Source organism: Molossus molossus, unplaced genomic scaffold (genome assembly GCF_014108415.1).
Source record: "Molossus molossus isolate mMolMol1 unplaced genomic scaffold, mMolMol1.p scaffold_m16_p_6, whole genome shotgun sequence".
In the NCBI taxonomy this organism is placed as follows: domain Eukaryota; kingdom Metazoa; phylum Chordata; class Mammalia; order Chiroptera; family Molossidae; genus Molossus; species Molossus molossus.
Genome location: NW_023425399.1, coordinates 13,873,462 through 13,895,819, shown reverse-complemented (window position 1 = coordinate 13,895,819; position 22,358 = coordinate 13,873,462). Strand labels below are relative to the sequence as shown.

Here is a 22,358-nt window from a genome sequence, read left to right as displayed (position 1 = left end):
ATTCCTATCTCTCTAAAAGCAATTAAAAAATAATAATTTTAAGAAGATTATGTACCTACTCTTCAAAAAATAAATAAATAAATTCGTTGCTGTGATTTCTTCAGGAGGAACCTATCTAAAGGGTTGCTGGAACTGTGTTTGAAATGCAAAATGTTTCACTCTTCTCCCTCTCCCCACCCCATCTGTCCCCAGCTGGAGTCCCTGGGCCCCACCTGGTAGGTGAGCGGACGTGAGGTAAAGAGGTGTTGGGGAGTCGGGGCATGAGGACAGAGCCAGGCCAGCTCGCCTGGACATCTGCCTCAGGTATCAGCTCCTCCTGGGACCACCGCCGCAGACCACCCCCTGCCCAGATACTCTGCCCTCCTGTTCCCTCACATATGGCCGGTGTCCTAAACCTCGGTACACCTGACAGAGGTATCACCTGGCCCTGGGCTCCGAAGGCAAGACCCAGTTTTCTGGAGTGAGCCTCCCAGCTGCCCCCTCTGGACAGACCTTCCCTGAGCTCCCACAGTTCCTGGGCTTCGCGGGTCACAGCCAAGGCCACCCCAAACCCCTTCCATACACTACAGTCTCTGCCCTCACGTGTCATTCCAGAGTTTGTAGGTTCTACCTCAATTAATCATGGTTGGGAAGAGATACTTTCCTGACAAAAAGGATACTTTTCCAGGCTCTGGTTGTACGGAACTTGGAATATTGAGCCCAGTGTTGGCGGGGAGGGGGCGGGGCGGGGAAAAGTAGCTTCTTGTCTCTTGAGGTAGGTTAGAAAGTTTTCACTCAAAAGGTTACGCCTGAAGAGCTTGCTAATGACTTCTCTTGATCCAACTTGTATTAATTACTATAAAGCTAGCTGCCATCACAAACCCCAAAGCACAGTAGCTTCACAGAATAGTAGCTTATTGTTGTTCAGATAACAGGCCTGCTTTGCAGGCAATTTTTCTCCACAAAGCGACTCAGGAATCCAAGATCGGTATTTTGACTCACCTGCTATGGGCTTAGAGTTGTCGACACCTGTCCAACCCAAGAGGGAGAGGAGAATGTGGGAAAGATTACCTACTTTTAAAACACTTTGGCTCTGGCTAACAATGATATACAGTCGTCCCTCGTTTATCGTGGTTAATCCGTTCCAGACGCTAGCGGTTGCACCTGGCGTTGAAGGATTCCTGGGGTGCTCGAATACAGAGGCCTGCAGTCCATACGAACAGTAATTTTAATTTTAATTGTAATACAGGGGTGTAAAATTGACTCAGACAACCGAGCACGCGCTGTAACATTTTCACTGTCTCCATCAACTTTTTAACGAATATATTTGAAAAAAATCGCGATAGAGTGAAGCCGCGAAAGTCGAGGCACGAAGTGCTGAGGGACGACTGTACTTTTAATTGAAAAATTAAATTAAATTAGAAAGAAGAAGAAGAATAAAACACGTTGGCTCTGAAAAGACTTGCGATAGCTCTGTGCACCTTCCTTTAAGGAACGAATCGCATGGCCCCACTGAGAACAAGGCAGGCTGGGAAATGTAGTCCCGGGTGGGCAGCTGCTTCTGAATCCCAATCCACGTCGTGGAAGTGGGGCTGGTGCATTTGGTGGCCATGGAGCAGCTTCGTTGGCCTGAGAGTCAGCAAGGCCATCTCCCATTCCCAGGACCGCACTTTCCTTTTACTGGGTCTCCGTGGGTTTCGGTGAGAAAATGGGAGAGAGGAGGCCCAGGCCCACAAGCCAGCATAACCCAGAAGTCAGATGTCAATTTCCCAGACAGACGGGGGCTCAGAGAAGCTGAACCCCTTCTTCATAGCCACACAACCAGCTCTACCTTCTTCCTCCCACACATCACACCCTGCAGAACTGCAGGTGAGCGCTCTGGGCCCGGGGTTTCTCGACCTCACGCAGCGCGACTGGCCTCTGGGTGGATGAGTCTCTGTGTCGGAGCCTGTGCATACGGGAAGGTCAGCAGCATCCGGCCTCCCCTCGCTCGGATGCCAGTCCTTCCTTCCCAGCTGTGACAGTTCAGCACGCCCCCAGACACTACCAAACGTCCCCCGGGGGGCAACATCACCCTCGGTTAAGGAGCACGGGGGTAGGCAGAGGCTGTAACATGTCAGAGGGAATTCAGCTCCAGTGGGGAGACAGCGGCAAGAACCCAGAGCATCCTTCCAAATCGAGAGCCCATGGTTTCCCTGAATTTAACTGAGCCTGAAACGTGGGTCCCCAGAAGGAATATTCCGTGTGCATCTGCTACAGAACAGAACGTTCTGGGAAATCAGCATTCGGAGAGCCAGAAAAAAGCCTCAGTCACAGCAGAAGAGAACAGACCTTGGGCGGGGAGGCGCTAAGCAGGCTGGGGAACCAGGCCTCAGCACCCTCATCGGGAACAGGGCTGTGAGGAGTAAACGACCTCGTGCGAAGTGTCCAGGGCAGTGTCTGGCGTGCAGTAGGTGGCCCGCCGCGTGAGCTCACTGCGGCCCACAGCTCCTGGCGTACCCCAGATCATTCTTCCGCTGGAGCACGGGAGAGAGTGTTCCAAGTGAATGAGAATTGAATGCAACTGCCGTTTGATTTGATTTCCAAATGCGTTAAAAGTGTGAATGCAACACGTCAGCAAGCAGCTGATGAAGTAGTCAAAATAATTCCAGGGAACCAGTACTTGTCAGGTTTTATTTATCCACATGTACGCTGTTTAAAAAATACGCTGGTCTTTGTGCCCATATAGAATACCATCTACATATATATCTCCTGGTTCCCCCCACACATGTTCTAGCTGAGTTCCCTGCTTTCCTCCCATCTGTCCTTTTTCTCTTCCCATGGAGAGCTAATGGTGACATCATCCCGGAGTCAGGAGTCAAGGGCTAAGACTGGCAGCTGGCAGACAGGGGGTGACAGAGATTGGTGAAGACCTGCATGAATATGGGAGCCATGCCGTGCTTACGCAGGATGGACACACCCCTGGCCCCTTCCCGAGTCGACAGCTACACTACTGTCCGTTGTATAACGAGGGAGCGATACAATGATGTTGCCAGTTCACATAGCTAACATGGGGAAGAAGCAGGATTTGAACCCAGGACCTCTGAGTTCGACCTGTGTGCTTGCAGTGGTAGCCATGGTTAAAAGAATAATGCCATCCAGTAATAAAAGTGATGACTGAAGACAGACAGAAAAAACAGAACCTGGTTGTCAGGATATTTTCCTACGAGAATGAAGCCCGCAGACACGTGAGGACACTGGGGTTTCTCTGAAATCACATCTGCCAGGAAAGCCGAGGTCGGCCACGGAGCGGGAAAAGGCGGTGCACTGAGTCTGACCTGAAAAGGTGGGGACTTTCAGACGTGGGCAGAAGCAGGATGACTCCGTCGGCAGGACCCCGGGGGAACAGGGAGGGTTCACCGTGAGGCCAGCCCCCTCGACAGGCATTCAAATAAGCCCGGAGCACCTGGCCGGTGTGGCTCAGTGGTTGAGCGTTGACCCACGCACCAAGAGGTCACTGGTTCGATTCCCGGTCAGGGAGCATGCCCAGGTCGTGGACCTGATCCCCGGGGGGGGGCATGCAGGAGGTGGCCAGTTGATGTTCTCTCTCATTGATGTTTCTCTCTCTCCCTCTCCCTTCCTCTCTCTCTAAAATCGATAAAAATACATTTTTTTAATAAAAAATAATAATAAGCCCAGCAGTTCGCAAACTGCCATCAGCACAGCAATGTGGTAGACTAGACAAGCAGCATGGTGACAGCCGTCAACTGAGTCCCCCAAAGTGCAACCAAAGCAGGACAAATAAAGCCATAGGAAGGACACAGGGGATGACAAAGCTCACAGCCTCCATAACTAGGAAGAAGAAATACACAAGGAAAGAGAGACAGGCCCCAGAGAGGAGAAGCAGCTTCCGAGGCAGGAGGAGAACCTTGAGTTCAACCAGTACTGAGCAGCTTGGCGAGAGGAAGACACGGTGAGGAGCCCGCTCCCACCTGCTGCGAAGGAATGATTTCGGAACCCTCCACTGGATACAGCAAATGCGTCGCCCCTTCAATAGGCCAACTACTGTCCCAGGTGTGGCGGGTCCAGCGGAAGGCGACACCCACAGTGTCTTCCTGCAGGAGTCTGTGTATACACAGACCTGAATGTCAACGTCAGGACGTGGGACGAGCTGGGAAGAGGACCACAGCAGAGCACCCCAGAGCGGAGTCACAGGAGGCAGGGATGGGCGCGCTCTCCGTGACGGTGGTCAGGGGAGACTCCCTGAGGAGCTCATGTCTGCACAGAGACCACAGTGAACACAAGTGAGCCACGTTGTTATCTCAGAGAAAACCGTTTCGGGCAAAGAGAGAACAGTACGTACAAAGGTCCTGAGGTCAGGACTATCTTGCTGTGGTTGGAGGAAGAAGAAATGGACCAGTGTAGCTAGGGAAGAGAAAGAAAGGATGCCGTGGGGTGATCAGGAATCAGAGGGACAGAGAAGGGCCAGATCTAGAGAAGTCTGGATTTTATTCTGGGTTTGATAGGAGCTATTGGAGAGTTCTGAGCAAGAAAACTCCACGATTTAACTTGTTTTCAAATCATCACTCAGGCTGCTGCATGGACAGCAGACCTCACTGGCATCTGAGGGGAGCAGGGAGGAAGCCAGCATGGTCATCCAGTGGAAAAGGGCGGGCAGAGGGAGGTGTCCGGTGCAGCGACAGGCAAACCGGCCTGGCTGGGAACCAAGTCCCGCCCTCTGCCCGTTTCTGTAAACACAGTCTATTGGCACACAGCCACACTCATTCATTCATGTATTTTCCGTGGCTGCCGTTACTACGACCGCAGAGTTGGGTCGTTGGAACACAAAGCTGGAAAGACCGGCTCTCGGGCCCCGTCCAGGAAAGGTCTGCCAGCCCTGGACAGCAGACGGGGTGGAGAGGGGCAGGGTTCTGGGCAGACTCAGGACACGGGGTTTACAGGGCAGAGGCCAGATGACTGCCCAGGCTCTTCTGCCAAAGCCTGCTCTCTGCCTGCGGAGCGATACAGCCCCTAGCGCCCCCTAGCTCTCCCCCGAGGGCTGCAGGGATCGGGAATGTGGGGGTGCCCGGAGTCCAGTTCTGAAGGCAGCCTTTGCAGGGCTGCCCAGGGCAGGGCTCACAGTGGCTCCTGGCTCTGCCTCTTCTCTGAGCACGTGGTTGCCCCCCACGGCTGCTCCCATGGAGGGGGCGGCATCCAGCAGCCCAGGGGCCCTTGAAGGATCCCTGGAGCAGAAGCCGCTGTACCCCACTCCATCTTTCAGGCCTTATTATCTCAGCGAGTGCAGGCCACCCTCCAGCTGTCACACCTGAGTCTCAATGACTGCAGGCTTTCTCCAAAGCCCCGGGAGCTCCCCTCTGTCCTGTGCGACGAGCCAGCAGCACCAGGAAATGAATGCCCCAGAGTGGACCTCAATAGCGAATGGTGGGGTGAAGGGACAGACCCCAAATCCCTCAGGCCTCAGCAGCAGCGAGATCCAGATGCTCAGTGGTCACCTGCTTAAAAAATGCCCCGCTGATGACTTTCTCCCCATCTCATCTCCCTAAACCCCACACAAGCCCCTCGCACCCAAGTCCCTGCCAACTCGGCTGCGGGAAGTCCCAATCCCGAAGGCCGCTGACCTTGACTTCTCTCCCCAGCACAGGCTGCGCCTTCCCCCACAGCCCCCTGCTGTCCCCCACAGCCCCCTGCTGTCCCCCACAACCCCCTGCTGTCCCCCACAGCCCCCTGCTGTCCCCCACAGCCCCCTGCCTGACAGCGTGTTCGACTGCGCACAGGGAGGACCAGGGGAGAGAGGAGATGCACGTGGGGGTCTAGGGTCGACAGTGTGTGTTCATTACTGTCGTGGACCGTGGATGGGGGGTGTCCATCAGAGCCCCCTGACTCCCACAGAATGAGGCTCCAACTCCACTCTGCAAATGTCCCCCTGCCTACATTCCCAGCCTCAAACATGCCACCCACTCATGCCTCAAAACTGTGACCCAGGCTGTCCAGCGTGGATGGAACCCCCCTTAGAAGCCTTCCGAGACTTTCTCAGACTGCGTTAGATGTTCCCTCTGTATCTCCTCGGTCACACCCGATTACCGGGCCTCCCGTGTTGGACTTTGAAAGAAATGTGGTCTAAGAAAGAGCACGGTCTGAGGCACAGGCAGCGTTTAAATCCTAGCTCTGCCACATACAAGCTGTGTGACCTTGGGAAAGGTGCCCAACCTCTCTGAGCCATCCCCTCATCTGTACGCGAGAGCTCCCAGCACGTACATCAGAGAGCTGCCGATGAGATGAGTGAGGGCAGCTGCCCGGAGCACACCAGGTGGCCATGCATTGTATCCTTCTTTCTGATACACGGTGAGCTTATCACAGAACCTGACACACGGCTGGGGCCCAATCGCTATCACACAAATGAACGCAGGGATGAGTCAGCTACTCCAGCCACGAAACCTCTAAACCAGAGGCTGGGAATGCTAGGGCCTGGAGCCATCAGACTCGTTATGTGAGCAAAGCCAAGTGTGGGCAGTGGCCAAGTGTGCAACACGCCCAGAATGGTGCAGCCACGCTTACCCTCCGGTGCCACTGCAGGTCGCAGGCCCACGGTGCCAAACCTGATGCAACTTCAAGAGGGGTTTCACTACTGCAACAAAACGGTAAAAAAAAAAAAAAGTGCAACATCAAGAAAGCATTTCTGAAACAGATTCTGACCTACAGGCCGCACTGATGACATCACTCCCATTTCAGAGGAGAGCACAGAGGCCTGACGATGACTAAATTTAACTCCCTCGAGCACATCGTCCCTTGAAGCAGGGCAGGAAATGGACAGAGGTAGTTAATCGGGATCAGGGGTCGTTACAGGTGTAACTGCACATGCGCACACTTTGTGCCGGGATCGACACAGGCGGCCTCCCGCTCATAAGGATCCCAGGGGACAGTCACCCCCACTGGACAGAGGAAGCGGAGGCCCAGGGTGAATACCGGATTTGCCTGGTCACACCGAAGCCGGGGCCAGGAAGGAGGCAGAAAGTGCACTGTGGTTACACCCAAAATCCCGCCCCTTGAAACAACTCAGCTGCCCGGGGGGGGCCACATCCTGACTGAGGTCAGAGCACCTGACTCTCGGCAGCGGCCTGGCACCTCTTCTGGGCCCTGATCCGCGTGCTGACAGGGTTCTGAGCCCTTGGGAGGCGGCACGGAGCTGGAAGACAGATTTAACATCACCACCAGCGACCCCTTCTTTGCGTCCGGGACTCTTCATTGGACCTCGTCTGCGTGACTTTGGTTGAAGAGAACTGCGTCCTTGGGGGAAGTGAAGACGCCCTGAAATCAGACCGTTGGGAACCCAGAAACGGCGAGAGGATCGGCGCCTTGGTGAGCACTGGTCTGAAACAGGTGGGTCAAGGGGCTGGAGCGACAAGTGCGCGGAGCCCCAGGGACAGAGCAATCAAATGCATGCCCAGGTCCGTTATCACAGCTTAGAAAACAGCTCTTCAGAACCAAGTGAGCACGGTTTGCTTCCGTTCTGATCTGTGCGTTGCCCTGAGAACCGGATATGACCTGTGGCGTCTCCTGGTGAGGCTCCTAACCCCAGGGCAGCCGGTCAGCGTGAGCAGGACAGCCCAGACATGCCCGTTCAGGGAGAGATGGGCCCGGGCGGGGCCGCCACTGTTCCGCCTAGGGCAAAAACCTGCGGTGCAGGCCATCGGAGGGACCCCCGGATCCTGGACGCCCTGGCACTGAGGGGCACAGTGACTTCCCGACCCCAGCACGGCCCAAGTTCTGAAGGAAGGGTGCCAGATGGAGTGGGCACCATGTGGTCAGATGGCTGAGCACAGGCAGAACCGGCGACTTTCCCCTGTCCCCCGATTTCTGGCTCGCCGGTAGTGAACACCGGAGCAGACCCAGGGAGCCTGACCTGGTGTGGACCTCACAACCCCAGTGTCCCCACGCCCACATGTTGGCTCCCACTTTATATTTCTTCCCTCCCTTTCCTTACGCACAGCACAGAGCTGTGTGGGGAGAGGGCGCCAGGCCCCACTTTGCAGAGGAAGCCTTACATGATTCCGTCAAGGCCACGTAGAGAGCAACCAAATCAGCACCTGGGTCAGGTGACCTGCCCCTACCTACCCACCTGGACTCTCACCAAGTTTTACTTCCTACTGGGAAATCCCACCGATAGTGGCAAGTTATCTAATTAAACAGACATTTGTAGGGCAGTGGGCATGGCACTGTCTGGGAACCCCTGCACCCACTGTCTCAATTATCCTCAGGTCACCCACCCTCTGAGGAAGGTGATCCTCTGTCCTCATTCCCAGATGAGTGGGGAGTAGTTGATGTTCAAGGTCACAGAGCTGGGACAAGATGGGGCCAGGATTCGAACCTGGGCATCCGGGCTCCAGAGCTCTTTCCTGTCTCTGTATTAAAATGACATAAAAGCAGCCTGGGAAAGCAGCTGCCCAGGGGTGGCTTTCTTCCCTGCCCCACAGCCCACGCCATCCCCTGAGTGAGGTGTAAACCAGAAGAGGAAATTCAGTGCAGGAGCAGCCCACGCCGAGGGTGCGCTTGAGATGGCTGGGTTTGGTTTTGTTTCTCACGTCTCCTCCCACTCCCGAAAGAAGGAAAATGTATATTGTTCTTGTTTGTGTGTTTGTTTAAAACACATGCAAATACGTCAGTATTAAAATAGTTAAGCATCCTGGCTCGGCCACAGCAAGGGACTTGAAAGTGAGCCCTTCTTCTTCGGAAGACGCTTTGCCCAGATGCTCTGGTTGCTGCCTTCAGGGGGGTTCCTGAGCCCACACTGCAGGGGGACAGGCTTCCTCTGGCTGCTGGTGCTTCTCTGTGTCCCCTGCATTTCATTACCTTGCTTGGTTTGGGCACCACTAGCTCTTTAGGAGTGTGTGAGTGGGTGAGTGTGAATGTGAGAGTGTGAGTGTGTGTGTGTGTGTGTGTGTGTGGAGAGAAGGGTTAAATTTATTTCTCCAGAAATCAAGAAGTTACTCTGTATCCCAGAGAGGTGGGGAGCATGGGTTAAAAGGACAAATCAGCATCGGGTCCAGGGACACCCATCACGAGCCTTGCCTGTTGCCTGGACCCTTTCCGCTCAGTTCGGGCATCATGATACCAGGTGTCAACAAGGCCACACTCCTCAGGCCCTCCAGGTGTGGCCAAGATAGCCTGAGCCAGCCCCGCCCCTCAGGGCTGCCGGGCTTCTCCGCCCTCAGTGACGTAAAGCAGGACCAGGTGCAGAGGCACACCCAGGACTAACTGTGTCACACGCGTGAAGGAGGCCACGTTCACGGGCCCACGTCTGCCTTCCCACCAACTGCGCGTGCAAAGGAAGAACACGCAGCGGGGAAAGGGCACTAAACAAAGTGACAACCCACGGAGAGCCCATCCAGGTGTGACAAAGCGGGCCCGTTGCAGGGACCACCCACCTGTCCTCAGCCACCGGGAAGGGGCCGCCCAGACTTCCTCACGCAGAGCGGCAGGGGCTGCGGGATCCTGTTCACAGATGCGCCAGAACCGCTCCCTCCGGGCTCCCTCCGGCCCAGGCCACGCAGCCAGCGAAGGGCGATCACTGTCCCCGAAAACCCCAGCCCCCCTCCAAATAAAGCAAAGACACTTCACCACGAGACTCACATCCTGTCCCAAGGCCTCTGCATCTGGCCTTCCAGACCTCCTCCTCCACACTGGGGACAGGAGGGAAGAAAAGTGCACACGTTTCCGGACTTGTCTGGTGTGAGAAGCCCGGAGGGTTCCACTAGCTCGCAGTCCTCCACCTGCCTGTCTCATGACCCGCGCCCGCGCACACGCAACGTGCCGCCAGAGCGTGAGACCACAGCCACAGCCCACGGGAGGCAGGGGGGAGGCCAGCACACGACAGGTGTAACGCGCTCCTGAGGGGACAGCTCAGGAAATGACAGTCACTGAGAACCCAAAAGGCCTGCAAAGACCACATGTCCCACAAATCGATCTATTGGCACACAAAATAAAAAGACCCCCAAAACAAAGATAGGAGCCTAATGCCACTGAAATGACGGTTTCTTTCATATATTAACAGCACTCGATGGGAACTATTTTAAAGATGATTTTTTTCCTCTTGGTTGTTTTGCTCACGACTGTCTAATTTGTTGATCTTCAGCCTAAGTGTTTGTGGCATTATGGTGATAAAATGAATTCCCGCCGAGGCCAATAATCCATTCACTCATCCATCATTCAACAAATATGTTAAGGTGGAGCCGCGTGCAATGAAGGACCGCGCAGGTCCACACGGTCGGCACGGGACTGCGTGTGGTTCGGCCAGCTCAGCACATCGGCCCAGGCGCTCTGCGGAGCTCTGGGGACCGACTGTGAGCCGTCAATCAAATAGGAGACGCCCCTCTTTGCACAGAGCTTATATCCTGAAGGGTGAGACAGGAAATCACCCAGCAAACACAGGAAGTTATCATTCTGAAGTGTGGGAGTGCTATGTAGAAAAATACAGGGTGATGCCCGAGACTGCAGCTACCAGAATGGGGGCCCGGGGAGGGGCAGTCGGGGATCCTCTCACAGAAGATGACATGAGGACATTCAAGATGAGACAAAAGGTCAGCCACGTGAATACACATGGGTAATCAGGACAGCCCAGGAGAGAGCATCCCAGACTGCAAACCCCAGTCTGGTCCAGGCCAGGGTCACGGTCCACGGGGCCCAGCAAACGGAGGTCAAGGGTTTTATACCAACCCATACATGGACGACAGAAACCCATTCAGAAGCCTTCTGGTGGGGGGGGGGGGGTCGATCAATGTTTTTACCTTCGAACACACCAGGTACCATTCTACAGCTAGCATAAGAACAGCTTCATCATTTCAACCACTAAATTACGCTCTATTAAAATTTTAATCGGTGAACATAACGCGGGAAAATGAGTACATTCATATGCTGCTGTTGCCAGTGTAACCTGTCAAACCGTTTCTTGCAGAAGTAATATTGCAAAACAAAGAAAATCCATAACGATGCTCATATTCTTTGGCCTCCCAACTCTACCCCTGGGGAATTTATCCAAGGGAATAATCTGGTTCAGTGGAATAAAAATGTTCTCTGCAACAGAACGCCATTGAGGTGTTAATTGTTGCACACACAGAGGAAAGATGAAACCAAACACCTGGAATTACCTAAATGACTGTGAGCGGGGAGATCTGAAAACAATGAATGATTCATCTGATGAAATACTATACACCCATTACGCATTACACCCAGGATTACACAGACTTTCAAGAATAAACAGGATACCCAGCTCTTTGAAAGAAGCAGGAAAGGAAACAAGGGCATATTTTAATACCAGGTGTACCCACAACACTTGCAGGTGACCAGGAACAAGAACATGGAGAAGAATTAGGTCAAGGCCAGTGGGGTGCGGGATTACTTATTTCGAAAGTCCTTCCAAAATACTGTCATCATTTCGTGTTTTCAGTATAAAAAAATCCCTCAGAAATGATCGTACTCTCCGAATGCCTCAACAGAATGCCACCAAAACACAGGACGTGGATTCACTCCAACTTTAAGTGCAAAATAGAGACGTTCGGAGATGTCTCCCACGTTCTGGATCCCACAGACGTTCACACATGGACCCTACATGTGAGAACCCACTCTGAGTGACAATGCAATATTGCAGGATTTTACAACCGTGCCTCTCCTTTCCGAGTGGGAGTGGGTGGGGGCGCGGAGGAGAAGTTGTGGCACACTCCTGATGGCAGAAGTGGGTGAGAGAGGCCCCTTAATCCCTCCTTTGCAAGGGTGGAGAGAAGAAACCCCTCACGTCGACCAGGTGGGGAGGCACTCACCTTTCACGATCAGCTCTGCGTAGTTGGACACGCCGGAACCACCGTCGGAGCGGATCACGCAGCGGTACTTGCTCACACTCCGCTGGGCCGTGTCCGCCACACTGACCGTGGCCGAGAAGCGCCTGTGGTTGACCACACGCGTGACCATGAGGGCTGTGTCCCTGCCGTTCCATTGCTGCAGGGCAGAGGAAGGGAGAGAAAGGAGAAATCATATCACCATGGGCTCCCCTGTGACCAGGTGCATGGAGGCTCCACCCATCCCCACACTGGGAAGGGGGAGGGCGGGACTTTCCGTAACAAGGAGTTTCCATGGCTAGTTTCAGGGAGTGAAGGGATTCAAGAATACACTTTGCTGTGAGCTGATTCACAAGAGGGGAGAAGGCTGGTGGTAGGAAGAGAAGGCACAGGCCCCTTCTAAACACCTGGTTTGCATTTGGGAGTTGGCATCTAGCCCCTTAACCTTCTTCCCATTTCCCTTCATCTCTTAGGCAGGGCCCACAGGGTTCCTCCAAAGACAGACTGAGGTAGATTAGTGAAAACCCACCCACGAAGTGATCAAAAACAGCCTGGTCCCTGGTCCCACACGGGTGTCCTGGTACCCAGCCCAGGCTCTGAGTCCCACTCCACCAAGGACCAATTTCTCCCCAGGGAAGTGTGCATGGGGGCTTTTTAGCACCTCCCCTCTGTGGCATGTGCTCATCCCTCTGCCTAGAATCTCCTGTGTCCTTCGGGGTACTCCCTCTCCCTGAAAACCCCACTTAGCTCACCACCCTCAGGCAAGTCCCCCCGACACGCACAACCTTCTGGAAGCTGTGCACTCTCTCTGTGTGGCACAGACATCCCATGCATTTTGCCCCAGGTGTTCCCCACTGTGGACGATGAGCTCCCCGAGAGCAGGACTCGGCTCCACGATCCCCAGCGCCATGCCCACAAACCTCGCGACAGGATGCCCACTTCGAGAATCGGGATGGATGCCCAAGCATCCTGAATCTCGGGGCCGTATTCTGAGTGTGAACGAGACCATCACAGCAGCAAGTTATGGTAACTGGTAAGACACATGCCTGCAGACGCAGTTTGAGGGGATCCGCACGGCCTGGTTTCGGGTGTCTACGACTGCTGCTCCGAGCAGAACTCACGAGGCAGCGGAGTTAAACACACACACAGAGCAAATAGGTCCCTGATCCAGGTTCTCCAACTTCAAGCACCGAGACCTTCTTGTCCGTCACTGCCTGCCTTCATTTAAACTGTTTTTTTTCCCCCAAAGGTAAAATTGAGTGTTTCCACTGTCTGGTTGGGTTTAGGGAAGCCCCGTGATTTATAAGTTCCCCACGCCCTGAGTCTTCCAAGAGGCACGCTCCATCCCTCCCGGCACAAAGGGGACAGGCCCACCACCTGGGTGACCGTCTTTCGTCCATGGCATCTCCCATCGCCCCCTCGGTGAAGCGTCAGGGCTGGGACACGGGAGCGGTAGAGCAGCCATGCCCAGCGGTCCAAGCGACGGCCGCCGGACAGCAGGGGCGGCAGCGAGCAGGAGGCCGAGAACGTCGGGGTAGCCGAGTCCTGCGTGGGCCTTGCTCTGGACTGCAGGTCGACTGCAGGTCGTGGGCTCCCTCTTCCTTTTCCTGTGTGGCATTCTCTGGACTTTCTGCCTCAGCCGTGTATTGCTTTTATCCTCGGAAATAAGAAAACCACCGGTGTTTTTAAAAAGCCATGGCAGTAGGAGAGGCAGTCACCAGCCCCTCTCAAACCAGAAACTGAGCAACGTGAACAGTTGACAAACCAACGCAGGAAACGGAAGGGGGAGGACAGCCATCGGGGCTGATCCTGGCAACCACCTGCCTCTCGGTACAACTGGAGTCAAAACAATGAGGACCGCCCAGGCTCCAAACACATCTCCCCTCCCTAAAACAGTGCAGAGAGGAAGCAGAGGCAATTCTGGACAATTGCAAGCACGTGCCCAGACCTGAGGAGGAGGTGGCCGAATGCACGGAGGGCCTGGGAGAGGCGGTCACCAAGGGGCTCGTGGTCCGCTCTGCCGAGCAAGGCCCTGCAGGGCCTGTGGGTCGGCACGAGTGAGCGACGGGTGCTGGGTGGGCGCCTTCTCACCTGGCTCACCTGGAACAGCAGTGCTGGTCCAAGTCTGCACAGTTTGGAAGCGGCCCAGCTGGGATCTGAATGCAGGGTGCCCAGCATCAGAGCCTGTCCGGAAAACGCCACCTGCGTAGCTCTATGGGGGGCGGGGAACTACTCCCCATCACTCACCCCCCAAGCACCCTCCCTCCCAAATGTGGGACAGTGGGAGCAGCGGGTAAGACCAGGATCCACCTATTTGGTACCAATGTCTTAGCTGAGGACCAAAACAAAAAAGGACGACAAGGGGTTGAGGGAGGGATTTTGTGCAGAAGGCGGGAGGTCGGCAGCACAACTGTATGTGTCCCAGACAGACAGCTGATAGGACCTTTCCTCAGATATCCGGCTTTGAATGGCCAAGAAATTCAGAGATAAAACAGGAGAGATCAAGACTGATATCGACACATGGGCTACGAGGCGCGTGGATAAGGAAACGTAGCAATAAAGAAAATACCTTTGAGAAGCCCAGGGAAGAAGCACAGGAAGCAAAGAATTAGTCGCTGGGCCAACACGGCACAAAATCAGTGACCTGGAGGTCAGTCTGGAAAAAACCCACCCAGAGAGCCAACGCGCCAACATGAAAGGAACGGGAGACACGCACTGATGAAGAAAACGGAGCCCAGACAACCAGCTGCATCTAAGGAATCGGGAGCCCAAGGAAGAGAGCGGATGAAAGGAACAGAAATCATATCCCGAGAAAGATTAGGTCACTTTCCTGGGCTCAAATCAGACCTAAATCTTCAGCTTAAAATGGCTCACCTACTTGATAAGATTTATGCCAACCATAATAACTGAGGTAGATGTTCATAAAAATATTGACAAGGAAGGATAAGGAAGTATATAAAAATCCAGATAAAAAATAATGTGCCAAAATACATACACGAAGCAATCTGGTATGAAACTCTTCATCTAGCGGTTTGCCGATCTAAGCATCCTCCCCCCGCTGCGGCAGGTCCCCCGGGGGTCACAGGAGCTCCCAGGAGACGCCGGTTATTAGATCCTTGCAAGAGGACAGGGCTGGAGCTCGGGAAAGGCAGGACGGGAACTGCAATCAAATGTTCAATTAGTGCAAACTTGGGCAGGCGACTGAGTTCGCTCAGCTGTAGTTCCCCAATCTGTACGAGGTCGGATCCCGGGGTCCACTTTCTGGAGTTACTACGACGAGTGAATGAGAAGGCGTGTGAACCCCCAGTCAGTGGGGCTCTCCAAAATCGCCATGAAATTAGCCACGAAAAGCAGGGTACGCAGGATAACGCTCGCCCCAAGATGTCTCCATCCTAATCCCTGGAACCGGCGACTAGGTCACCTTCCATGGCCGAAGGGACTGGGAAGAGGCGATTAGGATCGTGAGGTTATTCTGGGTCACCTACAGGGACCCAGTATCATCACAAGGGACCTTATGTGTGACAGAGGGAGGCAGAGGGGAAAAACAGTCAGAAAAGATGTGGTGACAGAAACAGAGGTCAGAGTGACACAGCTGACGGCTTGAGGATGGAGCCAGGAGCCAGGAGCCAAGAGTTCAGGCAGCTTCCAGGAGGGAGGGGAGGGGGGGAGGGGAGGGAGGGGGAAGGGGAGGGGGAGGGGAGGGGAAGGCAGGAGAGGGGGAGAGGAAGGGAGGGGAAGGAAGGATGGGGGAGGGGAGAGGAGGGAAAAGCGGGAGAGGGGGAGGGGTGGGGAGGGGAGGGGAGGGCAGGGCAATAAGAAACCAACACCAAGAACAATGGGCTGAGTAGGTGCAGAACATTCATGTTCCACCTGTAGGTTCCGTGTTACTTGGATGACTCCTCCGTACTCTTCACTGTTCCTCTCAGTGATGTCAGATTCCAGCAGGACCAGAGAGGATCAAGCGCGTCCTCCAAAACGGTTCACATTTTTCTGTTTAGCTCCTGAACCACCAGGCTTTCTCCCACCGAAGGACAGGAAACGGCAGGTTGTCTTATACAATCTCTGGGAAAGGCCTTTTGATGATCACACCTGTCATCCAGGGAGCGGGCAGCAGCTGACCAGGAGGCCCGGGGCCCCGAGAGCGCTGTGACGGACCGTGGCCAAGGAGACATGAAGGTTACGTTCAGAGAGATGAGCCCAGGCGAGGTCAAGGCAGGTGAGCAGGAAGCCAGAAACAGAGACCAGGAGGGATTCTAGAAGGTCAGCGATGGTCAGAGGCTCCGATGCCAGCGTGCTGCGGCGACTCGGAGTGAATGTGTGGGAAGCACAGGTCCCAGCCAGGGTCGCAGCCCCAGACAGAGGCAGAGGGGAAACTGCCAGGGGGGGAAGCAAGGGGAGGGGTCATGAAGCAGGACAGAACTCGGACATCCAGGCCACGGGCAACAGCGGAGCGGGTCTGAGTGGACACAGGGAGGAAAGCAGGGGCTGCCCGGGAGCGGAGAGGACCACGGCCCAGACACGAGGTGGGGAGCACCCCTTCGCAAGCCAGTCCTCAGGCGCCACCTCGCCGGCGGGGATGTGACTGCGGGACGCTAGGAGAGAGGAGCGGGACAGTGACGGAAGGGGAAGTCCTGGGAAAGCCAGAGAGGACAGCAAGGCAGAAGCCCGGGAAGATTCCGTCAGAGCCTCGGGCCCGGTCAGCACTCCAATTCGTGGGAATGTTCGTCTGGCTCCTGGAATCTTTTTCAGACAGAAGCACACCCTTGCTCTGACATTTCGGGGCTCCCTTCCTCTCTCTGGCGCCAAGTCCTGCGGATTTACGTCTGCTCTAAATCGGAAGCATCTTCTAGCCCCTCTGCATCGATGAGCCAACAGGATGAGTTGCCCGTGTCTTGGGTCAGGGGCCCCGAAGCAGAGTCTGAGACGTGTGGCCTGCTGAGCGCTCTCAGGAGACAGGGTGACAGGGAGGGTGAGGCAAGGAGCCGAGCGAGGAAGTGGACGTACCTGGAGTCCAGCTACGGCTGACCCACGGGAGCCCAGCAGCCTGCGGTGAACCACAGAGCTGGTCCCACCGTGAAGCAAAGAGCCAGCATTTGAACCCATGTCAGGCAGTCATCGGCCACAGCTGGCCACGTGGGGAGGAAGACACTTCCCGTTTGAGAAAGGGCACTTCTCTGTGAGCCTGTAGCAGCCAACAGGCTCCGTGCCCAGGGTCAGGGGCGCTGGTCACAAAGGACACTGTCCAAAAGGCTGCAGCGTGGCCCCTCCCAGCACAGCACGCTGCAGGTAGGGCCTCCTGACGTCCCGTGAGCCGCTGCCTTGTGTGCTGGTAGTCTGCTATGAAATCTACGTGTTTCTTTTTTTAAATGGGGCTGGAATTGACCTCCATGGAACACTGACAACACAGACAAGCGGAGCACCCCTGAAATAACACGGTTTTTCCTCCGAAAAGGCGCATCTCCCACAAATAGAGTCCCATGACTGAGCCTGATAAATGTGTTGTGTAACTCGGTGAGATCTGCCTGAGCGTTTATTTAGCCGAAGCCACGGTCACTAACATTTTCGAGTGCTTCGTCTCTGCTGGGCACTGTGTGAACTGTGTACACGACAGACTTCACTGGACGCTTTTGAAATCCTTTTGAACGCGCAGTGCCAAGGCCGGTTCCCCAGCCAGCAGCATCCGCATCTCCGGGGGACTTGTTAGAGACGTAAACTTTTAAGAGAATTCCCGGGCTGATATCCATTTGTAGATGTCGTGGATTAGGGGTCAGGAGTCTGAGATGTTTTCCCCTTTCCTTATTCTACTTTCGATCACAGCGAAAATGTACTCATTATTTAACAAAACAGAAAACGAGAGAGTGTGGAGTGTGGAGAGTATACTGTCTGCCCAGAGGTACTGACCGGCTGGGTGAAGATTCCAACAGAACAGCATGGAGGGTAAGACAAACAGAAACTGAGGGTTGCAGTACCAGACTTCAGGGAGGAAAACAAGGCGGGTGTGGGAAGAGCAATGCCCTTAGGATGACCTAGAGCAGTGGTTCTCAAAGTGTGGTCCCCAGGCGCCCAGCGCTGGCACCCCTGGGAACATGACAGAAGTGTAGAATCTCAGGCTCCACCCCCTGACCTAATAAACCAGGAACTCAAGGGGCGGAGCCCCAGTTTTGTTTCAACAAATCCACTTGGTGATTCTGCTGTGTGATAAAACTTGAGATAGGGCCTATTACTATTTGAATTTTATAAAGAAACTGAGGCAAAGAGGTCAAGGGACAGGCCTTAGAATAGTACGTCTCGTCCTGGCTGGTTTGGCTCAGCAGTTGGAGCGTTGGCCTGTGGACCAGAGAGTCCCGGGTTTGGTTCCCGCTAGGGGCACATACCAAAAAAAAAAAAAAAAAGAATAGTATGTCTCAAACTATAGTAGGTTTACAGGTTTTCGTATGGAAAATAATATGATCATTAATAAATAATACAAAAAATAAAAATAAACTGATGAACAAAATAGGTCCAGAGGCATGCGACAGAGAGATAGGTCTCAGGGGGAGGGGGTGGAGAGGACAGAAAGAGATTAACCAAAGAACTTATATGCATATATGCATAGCCCAGGACACAGACTATAGTGTGGTGAAGGCCTGAGGTGGGACAGGAGCTGAGAGGGGAGAGGGGAAGGGAGGGGGGAAACATTTGTAATACTGTCAACAATAAATAAATAGGAAAAACTGTTGCTACTCACAACCATAACCTTGCTTTTGCTCCACCCTGTGTGCGCGCACAGATCACTCGGGGATCTCATTACAAAGGCAGACTGTGACTCCGTGAGTCTGGCTGGGGCGGGGCCTGAACCCTTCCTTTCTGGGAGCTCCCAGGGATGACTGCCCATGCTCCCGTCCATGCACCAGCCCAGGAGCAGGGAGCTCACAGGACTTTGCTGAGTGACTGAGTTAGGGTGTGGACCCAGGTGATACTTCCAGGGATGAAAGCCAATCACCTCGCCCAGCTGCCACCCAGGGTATGGCAGCACCGCACCCTGTGACTGCCTAGTGGAGGGCAGGGCCCACAGTGTCCCGGAAATGCATGCCACTTGTTCAAAGAGCCCCGAATACCGCCTTGCAGGAAGTGAGCGCTCCGGTTGGGAAGTGCTGCGACAGAGGTCCAGAGGCCCAGCCTTCTGAAAACCCCGAGGGTCTCCAAGTCAGAAGCCTACGTGTAAGAAGGGCAGAGCGCCATCCCACGTTCTTGGCTACCAGCCCCTCAGAGTCTACGAGGAAGGGATGGCACGTCGGGTGTTCGATCCGGCGGGGTTTTCTCAGCCCAATCCCATCCGTCTAGAGCAGTGGTTCTGAAACGTTAGCCTGTGTGGGAATCACCCCGAGGTGATTCAGTAGGTCAGGGGTGAGGCTGGGTAACTCGAATTTCTAACAAGCTCCTGAGGGCTGCTGCTGCTGTTGGCCTTGTCCTGGGTCTCCAAGATGTGAGGGCTAATGTCGTCGTAAGTCCCTCAGTAATAGACAGCAAGGGGCCAAATAATCCCGCAGAACACATGAATAGAAATGTCCCTTAAATCCAGGCTACTTCCAGAGATTTCTCAACTGGTCACTGCACCAAGGACAGCCAGCCACAAACCAGGGGTGTGGCACCCAAATCCAGCCCATGCTCTATGGGCAAAGCCATGAATCCTGATGTCAAGCTGATTGAATCCACTTGTAGGAAGATCATCTATTTTCTTTGCCCAAAGGCTCTGTCTGCTTGCCAAGCTATGTACCCACGGAGCTGAATCTGCCCAGAAGGGGAACCTTTTTCCAATTCATCCGTCCAGGGTCACACATGTTCTCAGTTGAAAAAGGCATTTTTATAGCTGAATCAGTGGTCCTGCTGAATCCCATTTTACAATCATAGATTTCTCATCAAGGTAATAGCTCCCTTTGAAATCTCGCTTTTTCTCTCTCTCTCCTCTTACATCTGTATTTCTCTTTTAAAACAACTGAAATTCAGTGTGGCTCAGTAGTTGAACGTCAACCCATGTACCAATAGGTTGCCGGTTCGATCCCCAGTCAGGGCACATGCCCAGGTTGTGAGCCCAGTCCCCAGTGGGGTGCATGCAGGAGGCAGCCAATCGATGTTCTCTCTCATCGATGTTTCTATCTCTCTCCCCCTCTCCCTTCCTCTCTCTCTAAAATCAATAAAGAAAAAAAATGTTTTTAATAAAAATTCAAAAAACAACTCAAATTCCCCCTTCTCTTGGTGTGTCTAGTTTCAGGTGGAATATATTGTCTTGGTTGGAAAGCACACTCTTTGCAAGAGCAGGGGGTAGCAAATATCCACCCTTGACTATGTCCAACCCTAGCATATGGGCATGCTTCCACCCCAGGCCGGACCTCTCTCTCTTTGAGAACCACCCAGAGAGAAAGATAAGAGAGGCACCTGACCCCATGGAGAGTCTGTTTTCATGGTACCCGATGAGCTATCAAGGTATCTATAATGGCCTCACCGTTTCGCAAATCCCCATCCTCTCTGCTCTGTGGGCCACGACATGACTCCCTTCACAAAGAGATAAGAGCCCACAGAAATGGCTGTCATTATTTCAGAGAGAGCATGCATGCTCGTAATTGATTTACAATCGGCAGAAGTGGAAGCATGGTGGTCTTTAGTAAGAGGGAGCTGTATGCAGCAGACATCATGCCTGTTTTACAGGAGATATTCTAATCCAGGGTCCTTCCTGCAAGCCTTCCGTGTGCTGGTTTGAGCTTTTGGCCTTTATGGAAAAAAAAGTAAAAATAAAATAAGGCCCAGCATTGGCAGCTGAAACCCATTTTAATTGCTCCAGACGTCTCCTGGGTAGATAATATTTAGGTAAAATTCCCACAGTTCATTCGTAATGAATATTCTGTTCACTTCGAGTCGCACGGTTTCAATGGCGTGACATTTGGAAACTTGCTAAAGCCTGGCCCACTGATTCTCTTAAGACCATATTTGTACCTCTTTGGCAGTCTCTAAAGAGTAGCTTTTGATTATTCTTTATTGAAAGTTAAGAGAGACATAAGTGGGCATAAATCATTTTGATGAGCTGTGCTGAAATGCTCCCAAGGGCCCGCTGCATGCTTGGCTGGCTGCTCGTTTGGGGTTGATTTCTGGGTTCAGAGTTTCTGTAATCAGGGGGTGCCTGGCACCAGCCCCCAGGGAGCTGAGCCATGGCCCTGAGCAAAGAGGATGAGCAGGTGGTGAAGGGTCTGTCCACGTGCCCCCTCCCAGTGTGGCACAATCTCCCTTTGACGATTTCCAGGGCACCTCACAGAATTCTGCCGAAAGGCCATGTCTTTCTAGAGCACTTATCTGATAGCCATAACCCTCCCCACTCTCCCTACTCCCTACTCAGCCAACCCATTCCCCCCCCCACCCGGTAGCCTGGTCACATCTGTAATGAAATATTTAACTCTGTGATCAGTTGCTTAATGTCCGTCTCCCCTGCCAGGAGGTAAATTCGAAGAGAGCAAGAAACATCCACCTTGCCCAACACCCTCTCTCCAAGCTCCTGTGTGCTGGGGCCAGGGAGCTAGAATCACAACTGCAGCGTGTAAACTGAGGCTGGGCAGAGGGAAGCCACTGACGCAAAGGCAAGAGAAAGTGAAGGAGGAGAGGATGAGTGTGAGCGGAAATTTCCGGGTCAGAGTTGGCTAGAGTCCTCAGAAATGGCTTGCACAGGGTGAGGGAGGAGGTGGTGTCAGGAGCAAATGAATTGGGGAGAATGCAACCTTCCAGAAACCCAAAGCCCAGCTGGATGTTTATCCCCTGGGTTGTTCTAAAGGAGCTGTGTTTTTCATCTGGGGGACCCACAGGTGAAAAGAGGGAAAGAAAAACATGTCGCGGTGGTGCCACAGCTTTGTAAATACACCCAAAACCTTCAGATTGTAGACTTGTGCAAACTTAGGGTGTGCAAATTATATCTCAATAAAGATATTAACAAAAGACTGGGGTTTCCGAAGATGAGGTCCCACAGCTATGACACAGACCTACTGTATGCAGACCCCCACCTAGATCCACCCCCACAAGAAAAACTCTTGTAAACATGAAGCTCGTGCTGCCTGCTGTGTGGTGTATAATAAAGTGCTCTGTCTCTGACCCGGGAGACTCATGTCTCCTGCCAACATCTATGAAACTCACAGCCTAACTCATAAGTTTGCAAATAAGGTAAACTCTCAGGCCCCTTCATAGTCGTTGACAGATAATTTCATTGAATCACAAGGGCAGGAAGATTGGAGTGCAGGGGAGGCACCATCAAACACTAAAAGAGTCAAATATAAGGACTGATGATAAAATATAATAATAAACACTCTTGGCTTTAGCAACAAAGGCAACACCAGTGACCTTCACGAGGGCCACCTCTGGGAAGAGGTGGGGACTGAAGGAAGCCCGCTGCAAGTGTAGACGTCACTCTTAATAAATGTGGCTAAGAAAGGAGACGAGAAGTAAGAAGCAACTAGAAGGGAGTAACTTGAAAGATATTCCAAGGTTATTTTTATTTCATTGACTTTGTAGATTTGAGAAACTCAAATCTATTTAAGT

General features: G+C 53.4%; 1 protein-coding gene across 2 annotated transcripts in view; it reads right to left on the bottom strand.

Annotated features, from left to right (window-relative positions):
- The window catches only part of PTPRT (protein tyrosine phosphatase receptor type T), a 967,960-nt gene that overhangs the window by 576,533 nt on the left and 369,069 nt on the right, over nt 1-22,358 (bottom strand). For both annotated transcript variants that reach the window (XM_036244362.1, XM_036244363.1), the window contains exon 6: nt 11,790-11,964. In XM_036244362.1, coding sequence (XP_036100255.1) covers nt 11,790-11,964 — 175 coding nt within the window. The remainder of the gene's footprint in view (nt 1-11,789; nt 11,965-22,358) is intronic.